The 11,169-nt window shown below is 46.3% G+C and overlaps 1 protein-coding gene across 1 annotated transcript in view; it reads right to left on the bottom strand.

Annotated features, from left to right (window-relative positions):
- Positions 1-934: 934 nt before the first annotated feature.
- LOC143975837 (uncharacterized) overlaps positions 935-11,169 on the bottom strand; it is a 140,873-nt gene continuing 130,638 nt past the window's right edge. The window contains exons 9-10 of the mRNA XM_077478401.1: positions 7,578-7,670; positions 935-1,164 (exon numbers count right to left, since the gene is read on the bottom strand). Of these exons, the coding sequence (XP_077334527.1) occupies positions 1,159-1,164; positions 7,578-7,670 (99 nt within the window). The 3' untranslated portion in view covers positions 935-1,158. The remainder of the gene's footprint in view (positions 1,165-7,577; positions 7,671-11,169) is intronic.

Here is an 11,169-nt window from a genome sequence, read left to right as displayed (position 1 = left end):
TAGAAGACCAAGGGAGGCGCTACATATGATTTACCCAATATAAAATATGAAAACATTGTACTTAAGGTCACTAAAGAATTCTGTACCCATATAAAAGTATGAGACCACATACTTTACAAAACCTTAGAAACATGGTCTATTTATGATTAAAACAATATTGCCATACTAATGCTCTTCTAATGAATGGTTACTATGCTAAAACAATGTGATAAACTTTACTGAGTAATAATCCAGCACCCAACTCAGGACATGTGAAATGGTGGGAAAAGTAGATGCAAACCTGTTAATTATTCTGGAATTAATCTGACAATAGTTTCTGATATCTTCTTAATTATGCAATTATAGCTGAAAGACTTTCTACTGCAGCAGATATGTACAGTTTTCATTAGTGTTATGTTTACACAAATTAGTCTCATTTAGTTGAATAGATTTCCACTTTTTCATTCTTGTGACCATAAACAGCATGCGTACCTGAAAATGAGGGTTATTTTCTGAATGCGGACCTGTCTCTTGTCTTTATAGAGAGGCCCGGAGTATTACCAAAGGTAATTCAGCGGAGGGCCGGCATGACAGGGGTTAATGGGGCTTGTTACAGGGAATTAAGTGTAGGGAGAAGGTACATGTAGCAGGGCTGGCAGTTCTACATGGAGGGGGTGGAGCTGGGGGAGGAAGTGAGACGGAAAGGAAGGGGAGGGCACAGTTACCACGAGGAAGAGAGAGGGTAAGGAACTTCGCTTCCTCCCGCCCTACAATTTTAGAGGTCATTATGTGTGGGTATGATGGGGGTATTGAGAGACCAAGGGGGTTGGTTTCTTGGTTTACAAGCGGTAGCATTCATATAAATTTTTCTACCTACCGTAACTGCAAAATGTACTCAAATAATGATTCACTAATTAAGGTACCATTTTAATATATTCAAATATATTTATTTCCTTTTCGCAACTGCTTAGAGAGATGCTAACCATGTCATTCCAGAGATGTTCTTTGATGTAGATAGAAATTCTGGTACCAACTTGATAGGCTGGTTGCTATATTTTGCATATGTCTTGGCATGAAATGTATATGTTTCTGACATCCAAAGAATAGTGACATCATTCGGTAAAGGACCTGAGCAACTGAAGCCAATTTCCTTGAAAATACAGCTCAAGCCATACAGTGTTAAATCTGAAATAAGAACATAATAATGTTATATTAGAATTTTAAAAAAAATGAACATTGAAGGGACAGCTATAACCTTACAGTTTTTTTTTACCTCTTCATAATCACAATACTTTTTTTTTTTTTAAAGCAGGGTTCCGCTGAAAAAAAAATACAAGTCAGCAGCTACAAAAAGTGTAGCTGCTGACTTTTAATAATCAGACACTCACTTAGCCCATGGTCCAGCGATGCGGGCATACGAAGCCCCGCTCCTCTCCTTCTCCTCTCCATGATGCCGGCATTCTTATTGTGGGCGTCCGGCTTCACAGCCGGACATGCACTGCGCATGCGCGAGCTGCGCTGTGTGCTGCGAATGGCCGGGCAATCTTCTGGGACCTGTGACATGTCCCAGAAGGTTACAGGGAGGGAGAGGTGAGCTTCCTTTCTGTGCTGCGGAGCCATGGGAGGAAGTGGGACCTGGATGCCTCTATAAAGAGGGTATTCGCTCCCCCCCCAAATGGGTCACTTAAAGCGGAAGTTCCATTTTTGGGTGGAACTCCACTTTAAGTTTTAAAAGGAATGTGCACTCTTTTTAAATAATGTTTAATTGAAATAGATGTGTAAATAGAGATAATCTTGAAGTATAAAATCTTGTTTCTGTTTACAGTTTGTAATTTTTATGTACAAGGGCCAGCCATTTTAGTTCAAACCATACATATACTTTGGTAGCAATGCGTGTGCTTTAATAATCATTTCTCACAATGCAGGTCTATTGGGTTGATTTACTAACGTAGATGATGTTAGCTTTTCATAGATACTTTCTATAAACCATTGTGATTAAAATACAATAAGAATCATAAGATAAACATTAGCAAATCTTGATTGATTTGAGAAGAAGACGCATGTACAGGCAGGATAAATATTTTGATTTTAGGGATAGTTTAATTGTATCTATGCTCAAAAGTTAAAAATCATATATTCTTCTCCACATTGAATTTCAATTAAAACAAAATAAAGTCTAACAGACCCAGGCAGTTCTATACACACTATAATCTTCACAGTGTGCTAATCAGAAGTACATACATATACACATACATATACACGTTTATTTTACCCATAATGTGTTGCAGATGGGTGCTGTGTAAATCACACAGAAGAGAGTGAGAAAGTCCATAATACTTTGATTCAGTGATATAAGGTTGTTGTCATTAACACCTCCGTACGTGCACAGAAACAGGGGGTGCAGTTTTCCTTCACATATAAAACTCTTACCGGAAAACACTGCGCATAAATATCTGAGTAATTTTGGGGACAGGGTGGTTAAAAAAGTGCTAGATCCACCTGTGAGACCTGTTATGTTTTGGATCGTGCGGGTTTCTTTGCTTGTAGGAGATGTCAAACTTGTTCTAAGTCAACCACCCTATTCAAGGATTTACTGAATTCACTTCTAGTGGTAACAATAAAACTTTTAAGATTTCAGATTTTATAACTTGTAGCACTACTCATGTGGTGTACGTTATAAAGTGGTCATGTAATTTGATGTATGTGGGCTGTATGAAAAGAACCCTAAAAAGGGAATTTCGGAACACATACATAACATAGAGATTGGGTTTAAATATCACAGCGTTTCCATGCACTTTAAGAACCATTAAAACCAAGATCCGTCTGGTCTTAAGTTTTGGGGGTTTATAGGGTTCACCCAAATGGGGTTCTAACCTAATACGTGAAATATCTAAGCCCCTGTACACACGGTCGGAGATTTCGACAACCAAATCCGTCGGATTTTGTCCGTCAGATTTTGCCCGTCGGATCTTGTCCGAAACTGTTGCATACACACGGTCAGACAAAGTTGTCGAAAAATCAGATCATTCAGAACGTGATGACGTATTTTCGTTACGATGGGACTACGTTCAGGCTAGTAGCCAATAGCTTTGATGTAGGAATTTGATCTGAGCATGCGTGGCACTTGGTCTGATCAAAATTCTCTACACATGATTGGAGTATGTCCGATCGAACCAGTTGGTCGGAAAATATTTCCAACAAGTTGGAAAATTGGGTCCGACGGATATTCCGACGGAATCAGTCCGATGCATACCACACACAGTCAGATAAACCGACAAAACGGTCCGATAGGACACATTCCGACAGATTCTCCGACCGTGTGTACAAGGGCTAAGAGTGAAACACGCTGGAAATTTTTGATGAACACACTTACGCCCAGTGTCTTGAATTTAGACCTGGACGTTAATTGTTTCATCAGTAATTTTTGAGACAGTATATGGGCAAGGCCCCTATATATTTATATTTTTACCTTATTTTTACTGTATTCTAATTTTTATGGTTTTGCCTATTTGGTACTCCCGTTTTCTCCAATATTCAAAAAGAGGAAAATGAGGCAGCTAGGAAGATAGGTAAGCCGTTGATCTTATTCCATGTCGGCTCAAGCACAATTGCTGACTAATTTATATTTTAATGTGAAGTGTATCCCTTATGCCGCGTACACACGTAGCAGACTATCCGGCAGACTTAGTCTGGCGGACTTTCCGCCGGACTGTCTGCCAGACTTTCCGAACGAGCTACTTGCCCACACACGGCACTTTTTCAGCAGACTAATATGGCGTACTAAGTCTGCCGGACGATCCGCCGGACTTTTGAAATGAACGGACTCGCCCACACACGCCGAGGAAAGTCCGCTCATTTTGAGTGCGTCTCCAGGTAGCCGGGGCCAGCGAAGGAGGTGTTGCTGGATCCGTCACTTGGTATGGACTTAAAGGAGAACCCTTATGCCGAAACCGAGACCAGGACCGAGAACCGAAGAGGGGCTCAAGACCCCCAAAGAGGGGGACAAGACCCCCGAAGTCGGAAGAAGAGGGCGGCGGCGAAGAAGAAAGCCAGGCTCCTCCGCTAGTGAAAGAGCTAGCAAAAGAGCAGAAGATAGTGGGGGAGTCTGTGCAATAAACTATTTTAACCCCTGTGTGTTGTGTTTTTTTTTTTTTACTTTTTTCACAGGTGAATGGGTAGGGGTACCCCATACTCATTTACATAGGGTGGGGGGCCGGGATCCGGGGGCCCCCTTATTAAAGGGGGCTCCCGGATTCCGATAAGCCCCCCCCCCCGCAGACCACGACAACCAACGGCCAGGGTTGTCGGGAAGAGGCCCTTGTCCTCATCAACATGGGGACAAGGTGCTTTGGAGTGGGGGGGCCGCGTGGCACCCCCCCATGTTGAGGGCACGTGGCCTGGTATGGCTCAGGAGGGGGGGCGCTCGCTCGTCCCCATCCCCTTTCCTGGCCGGCCAGGTAGCGTGCTCGGATAAGGGTCTGATATGGACCTGGGGGGACCCCCACGCCGATTTTTCCATGTGACATATACCATGTGACACCGCCCCATTGTCACTATATAAGTGGCCGCACAGCGCGGCTCTGCCATTCCGGCCGGAGAGAGCGACGTGTCAACATCTCCTGGAGAAGAAGAAGAACAACAACAACAACAAGAAGAAGAACGGAAGGCGACCGGAAGGCGACAGCGGCGACAGAAGACCGGGCCACCGCCTGTAAAAGAGCTATAAGAAGGCGCGGTGGCCCGGCAGAAGAACCGAAGAGGGGGACAAGACCCCCGAAGTCGGGAGAAGAGGCCGGCGGCGGGGAGGAAGAAAGCCGGACTCCTCCGCTAGCAAAAGAGCTACAAGAAGATAGCGGAGGAGTCCGGCGAGAAGACCCCCGAAGACGGAAGACCCCCGGAGCTGTGCAATAAAATATTTTATCTCGTGTGTTGTGTTTTTTTTTGGGGTACTTTTATTTTACAGGTGAATGGGTAGGGGTACATTGTACCCCATACTCATTCACATAGGGTGGGGGGCCGGTATCCGGGGGCCCCCTTATTAAAGGGGGCTCCCGGATTCCGATAAGCCCCCCGCCCGCAGACCCCGACAACCAACGGCCAGGGTTGTTGGGAAGAGGCCCTTGTCCTCATCAACATGGGGACAAGGTGCTTTGGGGTGGGGCCCCCCCTTCCCCAAGGCACCCCCCATGTTGAGGGCACGCGGCCTGGTACGGCTCGGGAGGGGGGGCGCGCTCGCTCGCCCCCCTTTCCTGGCCGGCCGGGTAGCGTGCTCGGACAAGGGTCTGTTGTGGACTTTAGGGGGACCCCCACGCCGATTTTTTTCGGCGTTGGGGTTCCCCTTTAAGTCCATACCAGGCGGCGGGACCCGCGACGTCTCCTTCGCGGGCCCCGCCTACCTGGAGACGCGCTCGAAATGAGCGGACTTTCCTCAGAGCGGGAACAGTTTGCTCATTTCGAAAGTGGCCCACACACGGGCGGACTGTCCGCTCAAACCAAGTTTCAGCGGACAGTTTTTCGGAATTTCCGAAAAACTTTGTTCGTCAAACTGTCCGCTGAAACTGTCCGCTGAAGCCCCACACACGAGCGGACTGTCCGCTGAAACACTGTTCAGCGGACAAAGTTGAGCGAACAGTCCGCCCGTGTGTACGCGGCCTTAGTCCGCCAGACTTTTGGGTAAAAAAAAATCCGCTGGAGCCCACACATGGCGGGATTGTTTTTCCACCTGATTGTTTGATCGTGTGTACGAGACATTAGTTTTACTTTATGGCATCATTTTTTGAGGATTGACCATTTTTTTTTATAACTATGTAAGAGATGCCAACTACTGTATAATGGTATATGCCAAGGGGGGCTATATAATGTAAAGTCAAGTGTGGAGCTCATTTACTCCTATTTATACATTTTATATTTATATATCTGTGTTTTATATCCATCTTTTAGTTTACAATTAAAATCAGTATGATTTTTTTTCTATTGTGATAGTCATTTATTTTGCTCTGATCGTTGCCCAATTGGTTACGTGTATTTAGTATACGATGTATATGATTGTACTATATAATCATGTATAATTACCATTATAAAAGTGAATGCATTTTATATGTATTTTTATATTTAGGTATTATATTATCATGCGTTAATACTGTTGGGATGATTACTATGGTTAAGTTATACAGGTGATTGATCCACGGGCAGTAGTACGTGTGTGGGGTTGCCTTCCGACCATGCAGAGATTTGTGGCTCCCGTACGTCTCAGCTAGCTGATCATGTTACCTCTGCTGTTGTATCGACACTTCAGCTTAGAGAGGAGACCGTATAATGTAAGAGGTTAAATATTCCCAGCCAAACTCTAGTATATAAGGGTACGTTCGTTGTATGGCCACACCCTCAGATGATGTGAATGACGAAACACGTCAGCGTGGAGCCATGTGACGAACAGTAGTGACATCAACACGTTGTTCGGGGACACAGTAGTGACTTCTGCTGGAAAGACAGGCTCAGTGGGGTAGGAGAAGCCATAACGATCCCGATCGCTCTTGCTGACTACATGTGACTATATGCCAATTTTGCATGCATAGCCTAATGACTTCCTGATTGAGAGATCCAGCTGTCTGGTATCAACGGGACTCGTAGAGGAAATACCCCTGGAGAGCTTGTTCATACAATACTCAGATATTTATACGCAGTGTTCAAGTGTTTATACGCAGTGTTCAAGTGTTCCGGTAAGAGTTTTATATGTGGGGGGGGCAATCTGCACCCCCTGCTTCTCTGCATATGTGAAGGTGTTAGCGACAGCAGCCTTATTTCACTGAAAAAGTGTCATAGACTTTCTCACGATATTCAGTGTGATTTACACAGCACCCCTCTGCAACACATTATGGATTAAAACTAAAAATAAATGTGTATATGTATGCACTTCTGATTAGCACACCTGGGTCCGTTACACTATTTTGTTTTATGTGTTTTACTTGCCTTTTGGGCTGGGTATATGGTGGCAGCTGTAGCCTTAATTGGCCCCTTTTTTATACCCAAACAGGGTTTGTATATTCAAATTTCACTGTCACATGAACGCTTGTTTACTAGGAATAGGTCGTCTTCTTTTTTGATTGAAATTCAATTATTTCCAGCTTACTCCTATTAATCTAAAACAATTTTTCAATGCAATGTACAGTACTTTTTAAAGAACCCCACACATTTACTTCTTTGAATTTGACAGGTATTCAATATGTTGTTTTACACTGCTGTCAAATATTTCACAGAGCCTGCTTTTTGAACGACAGAAGTATTAAGAAGAAGACGATTGAGGAGGAGGAGTTGGTGCAGGAAACACACTATGGTGTCATCACTACTTGCAGGCAGCAGGGTACCATGGGATATGTAGTCCTTAGAAATTGAGAGTAAACAGCAAAGGAGAAACTGAAAGGCATGAAGGGCATCCAGGAAGATGTGGAAAGAGATGACCAGATAACAAGCACAACATGAAAGGAGATTTTTTTAAAGTAAGCTTGTATTGGATTGTTAAATATAAATATTGTCTGTATTACATTGCTGGTGTTATTAAATGAAAGTGTATGCTGTGACTTTATATATCCTTTAAGTACCTTTTCCTGTCCCAATTTCTCTTTTAATTCTTGAAGTTCATTGAGAAGGGATGATTTTTCCTGTATCCACTGCTCCTTTTCCTCTTCCAAAACCTACAAATATATTAACTAAGTTTACTTTTTGCCTAAATGTTTTGCAACATAAATGAAATGTGTAGTTGTATACAACATATATGGGTAATATTGTATATGATATAACTCTCTTCAAAGAACCAATTCTATATGCAATAAGGAACTCTTCTTCAGTAGAAACTTTCCTACCTGATGGTGAGAGTGTCATACATCATCGGCTTACTTTAGTCAAATAAAATACTTATTTTTCACTGTTTCATAAAAATCGGGTTTATACATAAGCTCTCCACAGTTGAACAGGAACCTGATATAGTCAGGTGTGTATAATGGGAAACCTCTCAGAACTTTGCCCCACAGGAATACAAAGAGGCATATCTAGTGGTGAATAGTGATGGACGAACTTCCGACGGGACGTTTCGCGAACGCGAAACGCGAACGGACACAAACGTTCGCGAAAACGACCGTTCGCCGCGGGCTCCATTGACTTCAATGGGAGGCGAATTTCGCAAACCTTTAGGTCGAATTTGCGGCCACGGGGTAATTATTAGGGGGTAGCACGTAGTCCCACCACCTGGACAATAGCATAATACATGTATGAGGTGAATTTGGGATCGATAACTACAAGCATTTTTTTTTTATTTGGGAAATTGTTCTGACAATTCAGGACTATGGAGCTAATGAAGGCAATGGAGGAGAGGGAAGGTCAGGGACCAGGGTAGGCAAACAAGAGGGTGCAGGAGATACAGAGCACTGACAGCAGCACCGTAATACAGAGCACTGACATCAGCACCGTGACATACAGCGCTGACAGCAGCTCCGTGACATACAGCGCTGACAGCAGCTCCGTGACATACAGCGCTGACAGCAGCTCCGTGACATACAGCGCTGACAGCAGCTCCGTGACATACAGCGCTGACAGCAGCTCCGTGACATACAGCGCTGACAGCAGCACCGTGACATACAGCGCTGACAGCAGCTCCGTGACATACAGCGCTGACAGCAGCTCCGTGACATACAGCGCTGACAGCAGCTCCGTGACATACAGCACTGACAGCAGCTCCGTGACATACAGCGCTGACAGCAGCTCCGTGACATACAGCGCTGACAGCAGCACCGTGACATACAGCGCTGACAGCAGCTCCGTGACATACAGCGCTGACAGCAGCTCCGTGACATACAGCGCTGACAGCAGCTCCGTGACATACAGCGCTGACAGCAGCTCCGTGACATACAGCGCTGACAGCAGCTCCGTGACATACAGCGCTGACAGCAGCTCCGTGACATACAGCGCTGACAGCAGCTCCGTGACATACAGCGCTGACAGCAGCTCCGTGACATACAGCGCTGACAGCAGCTCCGTGACATACAGCGCTGACAGCAGCTCCGTGACATACAGCGCTGACAGCAGCACCGTAAGCAGCCCCAGGAGGAAGTCAGCACAGCACAGGGATGGTGTGATCCCCTCATAATAAGAACCCCCAGGAGGAAGTCAGCACAGCACAGGGATGGTGGGAGCCCCTCATAATAAGAACACCCAGGAGGAAGTCAGCACAGCACAGGGATGGTGGGAACCCCTCATAATAAGCAGCCCCAGTAGAAATATGACACCGCTCAACCTCTTCAAAGAGGAGGGTAGGGGCATATAGTACGGTGTGCTTTTTTGGGTCAGGGAAGTGAGCCAAATGAATTAAGAAGGTCTGTGTGCTTGATTCCAAAAATTGTTTATAGACATATACATGGTCTACTGATCACATGTGTTGAATTCCTCCGAGATCCATGCCTCATTCATTTTTAGAAATGTGAGGTAGTTAACACTGTGGTGAGCTAGGCGAGTACGCTTATCGGTCACAATCCCCCCTGCTGCGCTGAACGTCCTTTCGGACAGGACACTGGATGAGGGGCAAGCCAACAGTTCGATTGCAAATTGGGCAAGCTCTGGCCAGAGGTCAAGCCTGCCCACCCAGTAGTCTAGGGGTTCATCACTCCTCAGAGCGTCCACATCGGCCGTTAACCCAATGTAGTCGGACACCTGACGGTCTAGGCGTTCCCTGATGCTGGATCCGGATGACACCTGTCGATGGGTCGGCTGAAAGAATGACCTCATATCCGAAGTCACCAACACATCTTCAAACCGGCCTCTTCTTGCAGGCGCTGTTGGATTGGTACCCGCAAATCCTTCTCTGGGAGTGGGAATTGCTCCTCTGCCAGCGCACGCAAAAGCAGAATGCAGCATTTCTCGAAGCAAGGCCTGGAAGTGCTGCATTCTGACAGCCCTCTGCGACGGCGGTAACATTTCCGCCATTTTGTGTTTGTACCGGGGGTCTAAGTACGTTGCCACCCAGTACTGGTCCTTGACCCTCATGCTTTTTATACGGGGGTCCCTATTAAAACACTGGAGCATGAAGGCCCCCATTTGCACTAAAGTGGAAGCGGTGTGGTGGCCTGGCTCCTGCTCATCATCCAGGATAATGTCGTCCTCTTCATTCTCCTCTCCCCATCCTCGCACAACAGGGATCCCAGAAAGGTTTAAAGCATGCTCTTCTTGCTCCTGCTCATCCGCCCCGGCACCATCCTCCTCTGACTCCTCATCAGACTCCTGTTGTTGACTTGTCTCAGATAGAGTAGCCCCCCCTGGGAATTCATCCAGCATTGCGACTTCCTCATCTTCCCGCTCCTGCTCCTCCACAGCCTGATCAATGACACGACGCAATGCACGCTCCAGAAAGAAGGCATAAGGTACCATGTCACTGATGGCGCCATGGCTGCGACTGACCAGTTTGGTGATCTCCTCAAATGGCCGCAGAAGTCTGCATGTGTCGCGCATGAGCAGCCACTGGCGCGGTGAAAAAAAACCCAGCTCCCCAGAACCGTTTCTTTCGCAGAGTTCATACAGGTAGACGTTAACTGCACGTTTCTGCTGGAGCAGCCTATCAAGCATATAGAAGGTTGAGTTCCATCGCGTCGGGCAATCGCAAATAAGACGTCTGACCGGCAGATGGTGTCGCCGCTGAATGTCAGCAAGGCGAGCCATGGCCGTGTAAGATCTTCTGAAATGGGCCGAGATTTTCCTTGCCTGCCGCAAGATGTCCTGGACCCCAGGGTATTTGACAAGGAATCGCTGCACGACCAAGTTTAAGACGTGTGCCATGCACGGCACGTGCGTGATTTTGCCCTGTTTCAATGCGCTAAGCAGATTGGCACCGTTGTCACACACCACTTTACCAACTGTCAAATTGAGCGGTGTTAGCCACTCATCTGCCTGTGAACGCAAAGCTGAAAGGAGTGCCGGGCCAGTGTGGCTCTTTGCTTCCAGGCACAACAGACGCAGCACGGCATGGCAACGTCTCACCTGGCATGTGGAATAGGTTCTGGGGAGCTTGGGCGGTGCAGTGGAAGAGACGCTAGCAGCGGAAAAGGAGGAGGCAGCTGAGGAGGAGAGGGAGGAGGATGGAGTAGGAGGAGGAGAAGAAGAGTCAGGCCTGCATGCAATCCGTGGCGGTAAAACCAAATCTACACGGGT

This window comes from Lithobates pipiens, unplaced genomic scaffold (assembly GCF_037356315.1).
Source record: "Lithobates pipiens isolate NorthernLeopardFrog02 unplaced genomic scaffold, aLitPip1_a1.2 Scaffold_13, whole genome shotgun sequence".
NCBI lineage: Eukaryota > Metazoa > Chordata > Amphibia > Anura > Ranidae > Lithobates > Lithobates pipiens.
Note: the sequence above shows the minus strand (reverse complement) of the source record. Positions and strands in the feature narration are given on the sequence as shown.